This window comes from Paramormyrops kingsleyae, chromosome 22, assembly GCF_048594095.1.
Source record: "Paramormyrops kingsleyae isolate MSU_618 chromosome 22, PKINGS_0.4, whole genome shotgun sequence".
Lineage (NCBI taxonomy): Eukaryota > Metazoa > Chordata > Actinopteri > Osteoglossiformes > Mormyridae > Paramormyrops > Paramormyrops kingsleyae.
In genome coordinates, this window is record NC_132818.1 from 2,932,890 (window position 1) to 2,950,856 (window position 17,967).

At 42.1% G+C, this 17,967-nt stretch overlaps 1 gene segment (V, D, J or C); it reads left to right on the forward strand.

The window, feature by feature from the left end:
* Positions 1 to 884: 884 nt before the first annotated feature.
* Positions 885 to 16,896, forward strand: LOC111854105 (Ig kappa chain V-VI region NQ2-48.2.2-like). The segment is given in 4 exon segments: positions 885 to 957; positions 1,054 to 1,373; positions 9,709 to 9,742; positions 16,617 to 16,896. Coding segments are annotated over 4 exon segments (540 nt in total).
* The last annotated feature ends 1,071 nt before the right edge of the window (positions 16,897 to 17,967 follow it).

The following is a 17,967-nucleotide window of genomic DNA, read 5'->3' on the forward strand; positions in this document are numbered from 1 at the left end:
AAGAATCAAAGATGAAAGAATCAGCATTTAATTCAGCCTCATTTAATTCACCTTATCATCATCATCCTCATTAGAAAGAAGAATACTGTCAATTTCATAAGAAAATCACATAAAAAGCATATAATGCTGTTTCAAATCCTAAATAGTTTGACAGAGGGAACCATGTCATATTGGTCCGCAATTTGTGGTTCTCCTTCTGAAAGACGGGTGGAATTATGACAGGAAAACACCTGACATTTAGGGAAGATTAAAATAAAGCTATTTTTGAAGATATTTCTAAAAATATCCTATCAAATAAACATTGTTCATTTGGTTTTTCTCATTAGTGGAACCTGAGCTGGGTTTGAGTTGATACAGGACAGACTAGTGTTCCAGATACACTGGGAAAAAGGGTCAGGCAAAACTGACAACAGCTAAATTTCTCATGTAGTCTGATTAATGAACCTGGGTTGGCCAATGAGGAAGATTTTCCACTTGTCCAAGGATTAGTGGCCTGGCTTTGGCGTGACAGATCTTTCCTCAGATCCCAGCAACAACTTGGAAATATGACAGAAGCCACTAGACTTAGCCCCTCAGCTACAGATTTTATGTGTAGAAACAGAGGTGATTTGAAGATTAATATGCATCTTGGTTCATTTGACAAATATCGATGAGCAAATGATATGTTTCAGGATCGAGGTCATATCCGACCGCCCAAATGGACCTACCCAGGTTAAGAAGCTAAAGGATGGATGGATGGATGGATGATATTTTTCACTTTGCTTTGCAGCCAGTAGTTGGGGGTGTAACGGCACATAGTGTCTCTATTGAGAACAGAAGCTCCTCCCCCTGATGTGACCAACATCCCCATATATCTGTGGGCTGCAACCTCCCCTCTCCTCACACTCCAGTCTGCTCATTGATCACAGACTGACATCATGCTGTTCACTCTGTGCACCTTCATCACAGCTCTGACATGTAAGAAACGCACCTCCTCTCTGTTTATTTATCTCGATTAGCATGTTATTTGTACATTGGTTTGTATTTCTTTCCTTGTGTCTTTTGCCTTCACAGGTATCAGCGGCCAAAGGATGGTCACACAAAAACCCTCCTTACTGACTGTGAGTAAAGGAGAAACGGCCACCTTGCTCTGCCAGAAACCCGTAGATGATAGCAGTAATATTTACTGGTACAAACAGGTCCCAGGAGGAGCTCCCCAGTTCGTCCTGTATTACTACCGTACTTACAGCTCTCCCACATATGGAAGTGGATTCTCCTCCAGCCGCTTCACCTCCAGAGCCCAGTCCAACACAGATTATCAGTTAGTAATAAGCAGCGTGGAGGTGGACGACTCTGCTGTGTATTACTGTAAGAAATGGTTTAGCAATGAAGCAGTATCACAGTGATTCACACCATGACAAAAACCTGCCAGTTTCACTTCTGCTTTACTACAAATACTGACAGAATATTATTTCAATTGCAGTTAATCACAACCATTCTTAATGCAGTTAGAGTAATAACTGCCATCAGGACCGGTGGAAGCCCATGTGGTCACTGCCAGCGGCCCACCCACCTGCACACCAAGGAAATAAAGAGTGTGCCCTGTTTTATATAATATAATAACACAATTAATCATATAATATTTATTAACAATATACAGTAATAAATAGTAAAAACAATCACACAAATAATAATTACATAATAACAATATCTGAAATAACAGGTGATTTGAGGAAATGCACAATTATAAATATCTTTCACACAACATAACCAAACCAGGTTGTAGGACTGTAAGTTTTATTACCTTGTAAATAGTTTGTAGGGTTTGCAAACTGCCCCAACGCTCGTCAAAAGCATCCATGTTGGTACTTAAGGTAGAACTAACCGGCTTCAAGTGCGTAAACCATGCAGTTCAGTCTCTAAAGTCTGTCTGCAACCTCTTCATGTCTGTGCTAAGCTTAGGTGAATTTTATTGCGGGGGACCCCCCCCCACCTGCTCTGCCAAGTTTATTGTGGAGACCCCCTCTCAAGACAAGGCATTTAATGACCTCTTGGGCACAACTGTCAGCAGTGTGTCTGTCTGCGGAGAGAGCATTGAGAGGTTCACTTACCTTGGCAGCGACGTTCATGTCTCTGGTGACTCTTCCTATGAAATCAGTAGACGGACTGGGAGATCATGGGGGGTCATGAGGTCGCTGGAAAGGGGTGTGTGATGCTCCCAATATTTTAGCAGTTGGCTGGTCTTCTCTGAGCCATGCCAGAAGAGCAACTTTTGGGCACTGGGAAGGGTATCATACATGGCCCTGATCAGGAATCTCAGCAACAAGCCTATATAATCACCCCTTCACATTTGCGAAGGTTAGGGAAAAACGATGAGCATGAAAACTCACAAATAAACTTGGATCCAGTATTAAAAATGTGAAATTAACAGCAATGAATTTTTTTTAAGTTAATGCGTGACATGCAAGATTCTACAGTCAGAGAGATAACTTTCATGTGAGTGAGGCTTGCTGTCAAGGCAAAGATGCTTGGTGTACCCAGATCCTACAGTTTCTTTCCCCAAAAAGTAACTTTAATATTAAAGATGTATCATGCACTTACTCTAACAAATATTAAATAACACTAATATACATCCATTCATCCATCCATCCATTATCTGCCACTTAACTGGGGTCGGGTCGCGGGGGCAGCAGTCTAAGCAGGAATGCCCAGACGCCCCTCTCATCAGCCACCTCCTCCAGCTCCACCGCTGGAATACCAAGGTGTTCCCAGGCCTTGACATAATCTTTCCAGTTTGTCCTGGGTCTGCCCTGGGGTCTCCATCTGCTTGGACATCCCCAAAGCACCTCCTCAGGGAGGTGTCCAGGAAGATTCCTACATGGATGCCCGAACCACCTCAACTGGCTCCTTTCGATGCTGAGCTCAGACAGCCTGTGAAGGAAACTCATTTCTGCCACTTATATCTGTGATCTCATTCTATCCATCACTACCCAAAGCTCATAACCATAGGTGATGGTAGGAAATTAGATCAGTAAATTAATACCTTTGCCTTCTGCCTCAGCTCCCTTTTTGCCACGATAGAATGGTAAGCATCTGCATCACAGCCGATGCTGCACTGATCCGCCTATCGATCTCCCACTCCCTTATTCCCTCACTCAAGAAGACCCTGAGATACTTAAACTCCCCTGTTTGAGGCAGCAACTATTCCCCCACCAGGAGAAGGCAATTCACCGTTTTCCAGTCGAGGACCATGGCCTCATACACAGGTGCTCATTCTGATCCTGGCCGCTTCACACTAAGCTGCAAACTACCCCAGTGCCTGCTGCAGGTCATAGCCAATAATAATAAACAAACCTTTATTGTCCACATGGGGAAATTCTTTTTACACCTATCTCAACTTGCTCTTTGTAGGGTAAGCTGTCCGCGAAGGGCAGCCACCTGTTGGGGCACCCAGAGAGCTGGGGGTTAAGGACCTTGCTCAAGGACCCGCAGACATCCTGAGGCTGTGTTTGAACTGGCGATCTTGTGATTACAGGCACACAGGCTTAGCCCACTGAGCCACACGCTGCCCTAATAACACCAACACAACCACATCATCTTCAAAAAGCAAAGACGCGATCCTGACGCCCCCATACCGGACCTCCTCCACCCCTTGGCCCATAAAAGTTGTGAACAGAATTGGTGACAAAGGGCAGCCATGGCGGAGACCAACACCCACTGGCAATGAGTCTGACTTACTGCCGGCAATGCAAACTAAACTCTCATTCTGTTTGTACAGGAATCTGATAACCCGCAACAACGGACCCTGTACCCAATACTCCTGGAGCACCCCCTACAGGACCCCTTGAGGGACACGGTCGTATGCCTTTTCCAAGTCCACGAAACACATGTAGACTAGTTGGGCAAAGTCCCCTGAACCCTCCAGTATCCTTGTGAGGGAGAGGAGATGGTCTAGAGGTCCATGACCAGGATGGAATCTGCATTGTTCCTCTTGTATCCAAAGTTTGACCAATGGTTCTCCATCCCAGCATTAAATAGCATGAGGAAAATCCCTGCTTCCTCCTCTTGAGCCCCCTGACAGTTTTCCAGAATGTGTGTGAGGTCGACTGAAAGTCTGAAATATTTATTATATCATGTAATGTGATCCAAATCATTTTCTGTATTGCTTATATATTTCTGGCTTAATCGTCATCTGTTTCTGTGATCTTTCAGCAAGCTTCAAAAACATTCCTATTTAATTGTTCATAGTCGACTTGCGAATAACCAAAACCACAAATATGAAATTCACAAATCTGGTGGAACTACTGTACTCACACTGACTTTTCATGCAAGAATGTAATGGAACACAGTGTGTCACATTTGAGTTTTCTTTTAACACAAACTGCTGTTTTTCAAAGGGACTCCCTGCTAGCCATTCATCATGTAGTAGTGCAATGGATAGAAGTCAATTAATGAATTAATGAAGATAACATACTGTAATACTTCTTCCAGATTTCTAAGAGTATACAAATGTAGAAATTATTGGTAGAAATTGTTGGTAGACATCCGACCTAACCATCTTGTCAAAAGATACAAATCCAAACCAAGTTTGACAAAAACTCAGCTCATAATCTCACCAAATTCCAAAACATCATTCCAGATGACTACAAATAGAGCCTTCTTGTACTCTGTTCTGTTAAACTTAATGTTTACATGAAGTAAGACAACTTTAGCATTTGATTTTGTAACAGACTGCATTTTTTTCTGTTTCAGCATGAAGCTCACAGAAAAATGGAAAGGCATCCTTTATTATCAAAACTGGGGGCACAATAATCTAACAGTAACATAAGTCTCAAATACCTCATGTCTCTCAGCTAACGTATGACACAAGTTTTTATTTTTTTTAAATGCTGAGCACAACGGTGGTGGTACTCCATCAGGATCAGTGCCCGTCTAGCCCTGTCCCATGTGTCTTCTACCTGTTTGGCCAGCAGTTCTAATTCAAATTCAAATTCAAAAAACTTTATTTGTCCCCGAGGGGCAATTTAAAAGGCATAGAGGAGCAGCGCACACACATAACAGTTGTAACATTTGACACAACAGATGACACACAATAGACACACAATGAACTATGAACAATAATAAATAAATGACTTTAAATACAGAGGCAATATGGATCATTCAGTTTCGTGCAATAAATCCTAGTTTGTTTGAGAGTTGCTATGTGGATCGTCCTTCCCTTTATCATGCCTCACCGTAACTGTACTCAAATATCAAATTAGCATGACATGTTTTGTGCATACTAGCTTTGAGTACTCTATATTCTCTGCATACTAGCTTTGAGTACTCTATATTCTCTGCATACTAGCTTTGAGTACTCTATATTCTCTGCATACTAGCTTTGAGTACTCTATATTCTCTGCATACTGGCTTTGAGTATTCTGTCTGAAAGAGCAAGCAGCATCTGTGGTCAGATATTGGAGCAGAGACGCTCTTTGTTAAAACCCTCATCAGTGAAGAACATATTGTTCACACAAGGCTGTTTTAAATAGGCTAGTTTAGCCTAGTAATATAGTTTAATAATATATAGTTTTAAAGTTTTTTGTGATAAATGTCTTGGAATGAATTCAGCAGGGACTCAGAGGGAATGCTTAATGTTATTTATCTGAGTAGTAAGGGTGTTTGTGCTTAGAACAAAAATCACAATTTAACATTAGAACGCATAAATATTGAGAGTAGAACAACAAAAACAAACAAGAATTTCCACAAAGTTACTGCTATCTTACTGGATGTGTAATAGAACACTGCTTTGCAGGGCCGTGCAGAGACGTTTAAAGGGGCGGGTGCTCAAAGTTAAAAAAGATAGAACAGACTGAATAACAACAACTCACATTCATGACAAATCTAATATGGAATTATGTGGATATCCATATTAGATCGTTTTTAGTGAAATAAAAGCCCTCCAGAAAAGAAGGGAAAAGTCCTGTAACTTACTTTAAAACAAAACATGTTCCCTAAAACGGTGGACAGAGCTACAGACCCCCTTGTAACACCCTTACCCAGTTAGCTAGCAGTTAATGACCACCACTACTTGTGCAGTTCATAAAAGGACAGGTAATGTTTGTCGCGCATTTATTTCAATTCATTTGTTGTTATAGACTATAGTGTGCGCTGTACACCCTATTTACTGTTTTGTTGCAGTCTGCACCTTCCAATTAATTTGCCTGCTTCTCCTCCAGCTCCGCACCACCCAGCCTGCAGAAAATGCGCGTGCACTTTGCGAGCTCGTACCCGGCTCGTAACGAGCGTGCTCTGCCCTCAAGGGCGAGCATTGGTTAATGGCAGTCATGTGACTGATGCAAGCCAGATCCTTTTATTTAGCAAAATTGAGATTAATAGTTACATTTTATTGTTGAGGGGCAAAGACAGGGCTCCATACGCACATACACATAAAAAAAATACAAAAAAAAAACAAACAACAACAACAACAACAAAAAAAACCCAAGAAAAGCACCCTCTGCCCCCACCTCTGCACGTGCCTGGCTTCAGTCCCCAAATTTTTACTCAGGGACAGCCCAGCCATTCCATATATTCATTAAATTTTATCACCAACTCACTTGATTTAATTAGTTTTTAAAAAGTCAATGAGGTATTGATTAGCCACATGAGGTGTGATAGTGGTCAAATGAAAAAATACATGGGCATATTGGAGGTTTGCTGCAAATACTAGAGTGACTTTAGTTATATTTCACTGGAAGAAAAAAATGCTATTAAAATTACTCTTCTTTTGAATATACATTCCTTCATCTATCTAAGCTACTAAAACAAAGAATTTTAATTGCGGGTTTGAGGGCAGGAGCAGGTGAGAGAAGCTCGAAGTCTTTGCAGATATGGGATGGGAGTGGAATGAAAGCTGGTGGGGATGGACCTGAAGAATCGGTCCGGCGCTGACCTCTACATGAAGGGTTATCCTTAAAGAACTGGTTGGACTTGAATATCTTACCATCATTAATATTGCAGAATACATTTGTACATGAACTTTTCTGTGATGTGCATTCAGATATTAGTTCTGAACACAGTCGTGTTTAGATTAGGGGGATGCAGAAACACATTAGAGAAACACTGAACATTTTAGTGTTTCTCTTTCCTGCATTTATCTCCATCTAGTTATACATTCTGAGGGATTTTGCTTGTTAATTTGTAGTTATTTTCATTTAATTCACTCGTTAATAGCTTTTGTAGTTCTTCCTTTTTATACCTCTTTGTTCTTTCCTCTCTACTTGCTACCGTCACCCATTTGTTCCTCACATCATGCTCTTTGTCTGTCATGTAATGCACTCTCACCGAGGCCATGTGACCTCCTGGAGTCCAGGAGTCTGTATGAAGACCATAGATAAAGGGCCTGCTTCTCTCAGTGGGGACAGACAGACGCCGTGTGAAACATCTTTCTGTAACATCTTCACTCTGTCTCAATTAACTGCTTAAGCTTAAGGAAGCTGCCTCATCGTTCAACTCTTAATGGACCTGGGGTCTCACTGAAGAAATCTATCACTTCTTAGATTTTATGTAGTTAAACATTTTCTTAAATGACATTTTTGTGAATGTGCAGTTCTCAAATGCTCTGAACAACATGATGCAAATGAGTCATTTTGTTTAACCAGTCTCCTGGTTTAACTCCTTCTGGTAAAGAATGGTCACCTTTAAAAAAGAAACTTCATTTACTTAGCATATATGTCTGTCCTAGTCCATCTATATGTTCTGCAGCTCAATATTTTGAATAGTTCAAAATGGAAAAAATGCAAATGTTGTAGTTTAATTTAAAATATATTTGTAAGATTTCTAAGGTTACAAGCTGAGTAGAGGGGAATGTCCCCCATCCACATTCTGTCATAGCAATGGCATCAAACATAACAGTGTACTGTGTACTACAATATGGGCAGAAACAGTTTCAACTATTTGAAATTTTGCTGATGACACCACCTGTTAGAGACTCAGTGGCTCAACAGAATGAAATCAGGACAATAGGTACAATTCAAACAGTACAATAACGTTACATATGAAGCTGAAGTGGTAGTTTTAATTACAGTGCGTACAGTGAGAGAAATTTCCAATACGTACACAGCTTATAAGCTTCTTAGTCCCTAAGAGCAGTATTTACCCCACACTGGGGTGAACTCAGGCCACCTTAACTAGAAAACAGCACCCACTTATACAGCAAAACCCAACTTAACATACAATATTTGCTCTTCCTAACTTACAAAAACAGGAGAAAACAGAGAACAACAAAGTGCTCAATAGACAAAAGGTATTGACACATAACCACTAACTGCACAGCAGGACACATATAAGGCACCAAGTGTCACAGAGATCTTAGCAGCCCACATCAGTGCAGTGCTGCAAGCTGGTCCAAGCTTCATAGCCAGGTGCAATCATTGTCAGACTGGCTCTCAGTCAGACCAAGGCATGATGAGAAGGACATGTCATGTGTCTTCCCCTGGAAGGCAAAACCCGGCTAAATCCACACCTCCTACAGTCAGGAGGTCATAACACCACCATCACGATTGATCAGAAAAAGCTGATGAGATGGATTGGAGCAGCGGTGTCAAACTCAAGGATTCCGGACCTCCAGGACTAGAGTTTGACACCCCTGGATTAGAGAAAGGAAGTCAGGTACCTAACAGAGTTGTGTCTGTAACACAACCTCTATCTGTATGTCAGCGAGGCTAAGAAGCTGGTCATTGACTTCAGGAAGCAGAAGGCGACTGGCATTAAGAAGCTGACAGAGGTGGGGATACAGTGGAGTCACCATCACTGAGAACCTATAATCTGTCACTTTGGTAATCTACTCCTCAAAATATAGAAGAAAATTATTCCAAAAAGTTTGAAGATCATTCAGGTGCATCTTTGCATATATGATATGAGCACTTACAGTAAGTTACTCTTGAATAGCTAGAGGTTTCCACCTTGTTACTCTCCTAACCATCCTACTTTTTCTCTCTTTCTTAATATGGAGTCATGACCCTTATCTCAGGATAGAGAAACCTGCCATTTTGTCAGTCTTTTTCTGGGATCTTTTTTGACATTTTGAATGAATTGTCACAGGGTCTTTGGAGAAATTTTGGCAGACAGGCCTTTCCTGGGAAGATTCACCACTATGTTCTCCATTAGGAGATAATGGCTTTCACTCTGGTATCATGGAATCCCAGAAACTTAGACATGGCATTTCTGTAACTTATCTGATTGGTGGGTTTCAATAACTCATAACTTCTGGAATTTATGTAATAGTAGCATAGTGTTCTTGTGGAATCCTCGTGGGGAGTTCTTCACTCTCATAGTCAAGGTGACATAGAGATTCAATAGGGCTGGCTTCCCGTCACCTGCCTGCCCTCCACATTTAAACCTGAATCTTAAAATTTGGACCACGCAAATTATGATTTTGTCATTTTGTTCATTTGACTTCCTCTGCCAGACCCTAGAGGATGGTTCCTCCCAAGGTTTCTTCCTTCCATAGAGATTTTCCTTGCCACTGTCGCCTCTGGCTTACTCACTGGGTGCTTTGGGCAGAGAGAATGTAAAGTGGTTTGAAACAATGAAATGTTGCCATAATATGCTATACAAATAATACTGAATTCAAGTGAAAAACATGCAAAAACTGGATGAAGAGGAGCAGGCTCTCTCAGTTCCTTCCTCTCTGTACAGAAAGTGAAGAGCAGTTTTTGTACGGGTGGGTATGAGACCTGTAGCACTGTGGTATTCGGACAAGGCACTAAACTGATCGTCAGCGGTAAGTACCTCTCCATTCCCATCTGCTCTGCTTCTCTTACCCAAATCTTTAGTAAAATGCTACAGAAGATGTTTTAAATTAGGCAAGTCTGCCTCTGTAGTGCTTAATTTTATTTCTAGACATATGGTTAAGAAAGTGCTGATGAAAACTCTGAATTTCTTTTGCATGAGTTTTGAAGTAGCACATGAGAAAGTTGTAAATAGAGTTTAGACAAAAATCTGTTTATATCAGAGAGGAGAGAAATAGGGAAGAAACAGTATTTCAAATCTTAAAAGTAGGACCTGAGTTGTAGTTTTATTTTTTTTGCCAAAGCTGGTTTTCCTAAACAGGACTTTCAACTGAACTGTATTTAAATCATACTGTTAAAAACAGATCTTCAAAATATGCTAAACATATTTATAGATAGTTGATGTATGTCCCAAAGTTTAAGAGTCTAATAATCATACCATATATATTTTCTGTGCCGTACCATATGCCATTTTAAAAGATGTGGTTGTTGTAGCTTTTGTAAATAAAGTAATATTTAATCATTTCTTTTCAAAAATACTCAGGGCAGCTTCAGTAACTGTTACGGGCTTGCCCGTTATTTTCTTTCCTTCTTTTCCTCGATACCTGTTCCTCTCCTGTCCTGTAGGGGGCGATATGACATCTGGAGGCGTGGTGGAAGGAAGTCCAGAGAGAGATGATAAAGGTCAGAAGAAGAAGACTGAGGAGAGAGGATTGTGCTTATTTTCTCTGCTGTGCTTTGGTACATTATGCCTATTGTGTTGTGAGGGTTTTCCCCAGCGTTGGCCTGTGACACTGTGCACATATTTGTGTTGTATTGTACTTTGTTAGTTTTTGCCCATCATTGTTGGAAGGGGGTAAGCGCCATCTCATTTGTACTTCTCCTTTGTTCTTGTTTTTGTGTAGTTAGGGAGATAGGGCAGATGCATGTCTTTTCTTTTCTTTTCTTTCTTTTGGTTAGATAAGTATAGAGTGTGTGTTGGGGTGGAGACATTTTGGGATTATGTTTGTTATTTTGGCCTGGCTTACCCCTGGAGTTATGATTTGACTTTTATTTCCTATATGTGTAGGTTTATGTTAGCGGGAGAAACACAATAAATTGCACAGCACTGGTGGACATGGACTGTAGTGAGTTGGTTTTCTTTTAGGGACCCGGTGGTGTTGTTACGTGTTGTAGATAGCAGCGTAATAAGTGGGGGCTCATCCGGGATCCTTTAGTGTTCGGCAGTGCCTTTTGGCTTTTGGCATCTGTGGATTTTTGACTAAGTGGGATTTTGCATCTGGTTGTCAGCCTTGTAGTATCGTGTGCGACCTCGTCTGACGATGGCATTCTCTTTGGAGGCATTTGTACTTCAGCCATCTCTGGAGGCTGTGCACTCATGTAAAAAGGCCGAGTTGGAAATGGTGGCTGAGTTTTATAATGTGGACTTCCTTCGTAGTGCACGGAAGGCTGATATTCGGAGCCTGATTGTGGAGAAATTAGTTGGGGAAGGTATATTGCCTGCTGAACCTGAGAGGAGTGAGCCAGGCATTGCATATGGGAGGGCGGAAGCTTCTCCGTTGGCGGAGTCCCTAGGGATTGCTTCTGGTCAAGGCATAGATCCTGTGTCTTCTCACAAGGCTGAGCCTGTGCCACTCGATCACATAGCTGCAATAAAGCTCAAAGAGTTGGAGCTGGCGATTGAACGCCAGAAATATGATACGCAGCTATTGCGTTATCGCACTGTGGCGGCAGAGACTGCTGTCCGAGGGCAGACACCCCACACTGCTCCCAATCCAGTCTTCGACGTAAGTAAACATGTTTCATTAGTGCCACCATTCAGAGAATCAGAGGTTGACTCCTACTTTACTGCATTCGAACGTGTAGCTGCAACCCTACACTGGCCAAAGGACATGTGGTCCTTGCTTTTGCAAAGCAAGTTAGTTGGGAAGGCACAAGAGGTTTGTTCTTCTTTAAGTATACAACAGAGTTTGGATTATGAGGTGGTAAAAACAGCGGTGCTTCGTGCATATGAGCTTGTGCCTGAGGCATATCGGCAGAAGTTTCGTTCACACAGAAAATCTGCCCATCAGACATATGTAGAATTTGCCCGTGAAAAGGCAGTGTTATTTGATAAGTGGTGTAGTGCTTCTAAGGTGGCTACTATGGAGCAGCTAAAAGAGCTCATCTTGTTAGAGGATTTTAAGGACTGCCTACCAGAGCTAATTGTGGTGCATCTGAATGAGCAAAAAGCGGCCTCCTTGTCTGATGCAGCGGTGCTGACTGATGAGTTTGTGCTGACGCATAAAACAGTTTTTAAGTCTGTGTCAAGTGGCCGGTCTGTTTTTGTTGCACATGGTCGTGACCAAACTCCCAGGGGACATATACCAGCTAAAGCATTTGTCCCGTCAGTTAAACGGGACCAGAGAGAAGTTGGTGCTTCTCAACCTGGCCTCTCTTTTGGTGTTCGGGGGAGGCGATTGTGTTTCTATTGTCAAAAGCCAGACCATCTAATTGCCGACTGTAAGGCTTGGAATAAGCTATCACTGCCTAAGCCTGTTGGTAGTGTGGATGTTGAAGGTTATAAGACTGATGTTGAGGAGACATTCAAGCCATTTATTGCAGATGGGTTTTTATCGGTTTCTGAAGCTGAGGTACCTGTTGCTGTTAGGATACTGCGGGACACTGGGGCAGCCCAGTCATTTGTGTTGGACAAAGTTCTTGACTTCACTGATAAGTCCTTTTGTGGTTCACATGTGGTTGTGCGAGGTATTGGTTTGAATCTATTAAGGGTGCCCTTGCATCAGGCCTTTCTTACTTCATCTTTGTTTTCTGGGTTCACTCGGTTGGGAGTTCTGAGTGAGTTCCCTGTCAAGGGTGTTGACATAATTTTGGGAAACGATGTGGCTGGTGGGAAAGTGTTTCCCCTGCCAGAGGTTATTACAATCCCGGTTAGGGCTAATGATGGTCTAACAAGGGAGTACCCCTCTGTTTTCCCCACTTGTGTGTTGACCCGTGCTCAAGCAAGGAAGTATGGTGATGATCTGGAGTTGTCCAGTGTATTCGATGCAACTGAAAAAAATGCTTTGGATCGTGGGAACAGGCCAGTTGTGGACTCACAAGGTTCTAAGGGACAGGTGAAGACTACTGTCCAGGAGCTGTTTACAGGATCTTTGGCATTGCCTGTTCGGAGAGAGGAATTCTGTAAGGCCCAAAGAGAGGACCAAACCATCTTGCGCCTCTTCTCATCAGTGGTGGAACAGGACAAATTAGATGAGTGTCCATGTGGATATTATGTGCTTGATGGTTTGCTGTGTAGGAAGTGGACCCCTCTCCGTGGTGTTGTTGGTGAAAGTGTTCACCAGATTGTTGTACCTGCTGTTTCTAGGCGCTATGTGTTGGAACTGGCGCATGATCATGTGATGTCAGGTCATTTAGGTATTAACAAGACCTACCAGCGCATCCTTCATCATTTCTTTTGGCCTGGGCTGAAGGCTGATGTGGTTAATTATTGTAAGACATGTCATGCATGTCAAGTGGTGGGAAAACCTAACCAGGTCATCCCTAAGGCTCCTCTCCATCCCATACCTGTTGTGGGAGAGCCATTTGATCGTTTGCTGATTGATTGTGTGGGACCTCTCCCGAAAACGAAATCTGGAAAGCAATACATACTTACAATAATGTGCATGATTACAAGATTTCCTGAGGCGGTTCCGTTGCGGACAATCACTGCCAAGTCTGTTTCCCGAGCTATACTGCAGTTTTGCTCTATGTTTGGGTTACCAAAGATCATTCAGTCCGACCAAGGTTCTAATTTTACATCAAAATTGTTCGCTCAGATACTACAAACCTTAAAGATTGAGCATGTGACATGCGTTTCACCCACAGTCACAAGGGGCTCTGGAGAGATTCCAAAAGACTCTAAAAACCAGGCTACGGATTTTTTGTCTGGAGTGTGGACGTGAGTGGGATGAGGGGTTGCCTCTGCTTATGTTTGCAATGCGCGAAATGGTGCAGGAATCAACTGGTTTTAGCCCAGCAGAGCTGGTATTTGGCCACTCTGTGCGGGGCCCATTAAAGCTTTTTAAAGACCAGTTGTTGGCGGAAAAGCCAGTTCAGATGGATGTTCTTTCTTATGTGGAGAAATTTCGGGACAGGTTACAGGCTGCATGTGAGGCTGCTAACCAGGCTCTTTTGTCCTCTCAAAAGAGGATGAAGAGACGGTATGATCAGCGTGCTGTTGTTCGTGAATTTCATCCAGGTGACCAAGTATTGGTGTTGTTACCCTCCTCTGGTTCCTCTCTTCAAACAAAGTTCTCCGGTCCTTATTTGGTTAGAACTAGGATTAGCCCTACAAATTATGTGATCTCCACTCCTGATAGGAAACGAAAAACCAGAACATGCCATGTTAACATGTTGAAATAATATTCTACTCGTACTGCTGCTGTGATGTCAGAGACTGCCCAGCCTGTCCTTGCTATGTCAATGTTGCACAGTGATACTGAGGATCACAGAGATGTGCCTTGTGAGGTCTCTGTTTTAACTGCCAGAATGAAAAATACTGAGATGCTGGACAACCTAGACCAGTTGTTGGCTCATTTATCAGCAGAACAGTGTGAGGATGTGAGAAACTTAGTGAATGGTTTCCCTGATCTATTTACTGATGTGCCACGTCAGACCACAGTTCTTAAACATGATATTGTTTACATCTCCAGTTAAACAGAATTTTTACCGTGTGAATCCACATAAGCGTCAGATCATGTCCATTGAAGTGGATTATCTGTTAGAAAATGGATTGGCTGTGCAGAGCCAGAGCCCTTGGAGCTCCCCTTGTTTACTGGTGCCTAAACCCAACGGCACTTTCCGTTTCTGTACTGATTACAGAAAGGTCAATTCTGTGACCGTTCCTGATTCTTATCCTTTACCTCGTATGGAGGATTGTGTAGATCGTGTGGGGTCAGCTAAGTTTGTGACCAAGCTGGATCTTTTGAAGGGATACTGGCAAGTTCCACTGACTGAAACTGCCTCTAATGTTTCTGCTTTTGTTACACCTGATGCTTTCCTCCAGTACACAGTTATGGCATTTGGGCTCAGGAATGCCCCGGCAACATTCCAGCGGCTCATGAATTTGGTGCTGGGCCCAGTGACAGACTGTTCTGCCTATCTTGATGATGTGGTAGTGTATTCCAGGTCTTGGTCAGACCATATAGCAACTCTCCAGCAGGTATTCCAACGGCTTGATGTGGCCTGTTTAACGCTCAACCTGGCAAAGTGTGAGTTTGCTAAAGCTACAGTAACCTACTTGGGGAAAGAGGTAGGTCAAGGAAAAGTTCGCACCTTAGCTGATAAAGTGTGTGCGATTACGAGTTATCCAAAACCTCGTACAAAACGTGAACTGAGAAGGTTTCTTGGGATGGTTGGATACTAACGGCCGTTTTGTAGGAATTTTGCCTCTGTTGTGTTGCCCTTGACTGACTTGCTGAAAAAGGACACTGTGTTTGCATGGTCGGGACTCTGCCAGGAGGCCTTTGACAACGTGAAGTCCTTGCTCTGCAGTGAACCTGTATTGGCAGCTCCTGATTTTACCTGCCCTTTTAAATTGGACATTGATGCCTCTCACACAGGCGCTGGTGCTGTGTTAATGCAGGAGGATGAGTCAAGTGTGGACCATCCTATTTGTTTTTACTCCAAGAAGTTCAATAAGCACCAATTGAACTATAGTACCATTGAAAAGGAGGCTCTAGCGTTGGTTCTAGCCCTTAAGCATTTTGATGTGTACTTAAGCTCTCATGTTGGGACCCATATTAGTACATACTGACCATAACCCTTTAGTTTTTATCCACAGAATGAGTAATAAAAACCAACGTTTGATGCGCTGGGCGCTGTTTCTGCAACCATTTAACTTGTCAATTGTGCACAAAAAGGGGACTGAGAATCTTGTTGCTGATGCCCTATCACGGGTATATGGACAGTAAACTGCGAGCAGTTCCGTTTTTGGTGGGGAGGTGTTACGGGCTTGCCCGTTATTTTCTTTCCTTCTTTTCCTCGATACCTGTTCCTCTCCTGTCCTGTAGGGGGCGATATGACATCTGGAGGCGTGGTGGAAGGAAGTCCAGAGAGAGATGATAAAGGTCAGAAGAAGAAGACCGAGGAGAGAGGATTGTGCTTGTTTTCTCTGCTGTGCTTTGGTACATTATGCCTATTGTGTTGTGAGGGTTTTCCCCAGCGTTGGCCTGTGACACTGTGCACATATTTGTGTTGTATTGTACTTTGTTAGTTTTTGCCCATCATTGTTGGAAGGGGGTAAGCGCCATCTCATTTGTACTTCTCCTTTGTTCTTGTTTTTGTGTAGTTAGGGAGATAGGGCAGATGCATGTCTTTTCTTTTCTTTTCTTTCTTTTGGTTAGGTAAGTATAGAGTGTGTGTTGGGGTGGAGACATTTTGGGATTATGTTTGTTATTTTGGCCTGGCTTACCCCTGGAGTTATGGTTTGACTTTTATTTCCTATATGTGTAGGTTTATGTTAGCGGGAGAAACACAATAAATTGCACAGCACTGGTGGACATGGACTGTAGTGAGTTGGTTTTCTTTTAGGGACCCGGTGGTGTTGTTACGTGTTGTAGATAGCAGCGTAATAGTAACTGTTCATTAATAATTGAATATGATTTAGTCTGGTTGGTTTAATATATACTGTTTTATCTTTTATTGCATGTTATTATGTCAACAAATGTTTGACCAGTGTAAAAGTAAGGAACTGCTTAAAGTTACGTATGAGTGAAAATCAGGAGAAACAATAATATAAAATATGAAGTGTGACATTTAATGTAAATTAGTTAATTGCCATTGATTTGTAATCTATACATTTGCTGGCTCTCCTCCCTCATCCAGACCCCTCCCTGGAGGCTCCCTCACTGAGTCTCCTCCCTCCATCCAGCGAGGAGCTCAAGACAGGTAAAGCCACACTGGTTTGCCTGGCTAAGATGTCTGCTGCATTTGCCGACTTCAGCTGGACGTCGGCAAATACTTATCTGTAGCCAACCTTTCAGTTTATCCAATGAGGAGATTTGATATACTTAATAGTAAGTCTAATGTTTGATGATTTTCTGCATTATCTGCAGTTGTGTGTTTGTGTTGATGTACTTGATCCAAAACTGTGCAGCTATTTAATAAAAAGCATGGCATTAAAAAAAAAAAACGCTTTTGTGTGTGTTGGTCTTTTTCATTCTGGAAAGTAGAAGTTTAATAATGTGCCACAAAATGCTGTAATGTTTTTGAATGATGTACTTTTATAAGATTAGGAAAGTTGACTTACTTCTAAACTGATTTAGTGCTATTAAGGACACAAACTGTGATTCCAAGGTGAGATCATAACACCTTATGAAGTATAAAAATTAACCTTGTAAGCAATGCTGGGTGAATTTTAACCCTGCTACTCTATTTACTGATCAGGTCCATGTGAACAGGGTATGCAGTGAGATTTTTCTGAATAAACGAGAATAAGAACACTTTTGCTAGATTGCAGTGTCTACAATTTTCCATCTTTTACCAAACTTACCCTGTGATTCGAATAAACTGATGGTGTTACCTTAACAATATACAACAATATTATGACAAACCAATCGAATGAACATTACTTTTTATAGACATAATTTTCTAAACAAATTAAAATGTCATTACAATATAATGCTGGCTTGTCTTCAGAGCTGTTACAAAAATGTCAGACTAACAAATGGTCCATGAATGAGCAGCTTGAATAGGTTTTCATTGCTCTATCAGCCATGCGAGTCCTGCTGCTGATGTTATGCGGAACAAGATGGCCGCCCTGGAGCTGAAACAGAGACACACCTGCTGGCTCTTCTAATGCTATTTATGTCTCTATGTAAATAAGGGAGTGAGATGAGCTCCTTTCAGGTCAGGGAGAGACGGGACCTTTACTGGCAGCAACCTGCAGGTTCCTCATGTTGCTGCTGTAAGGTTGTATTAGATTGATTACATGTACAGTATTGTGATGCACTTCAAACTCTGTGTTACAGGATGCAGATAATCACTGCAGTAAGTACTGTAGTTGGAGTTATTCTCAGGTTACCCTATAAATCAACATAACTTGTAATCATACAGCACATCGTGGATCACTTAAAGTGCCTTTTTAAGCAGCTTTACAACATCATTCTTACAACTGACAGTGGTTGGCTGTTTTTGACACTGACTCTGATTGGCTGGGAGCACAGGCCCCGCCCTC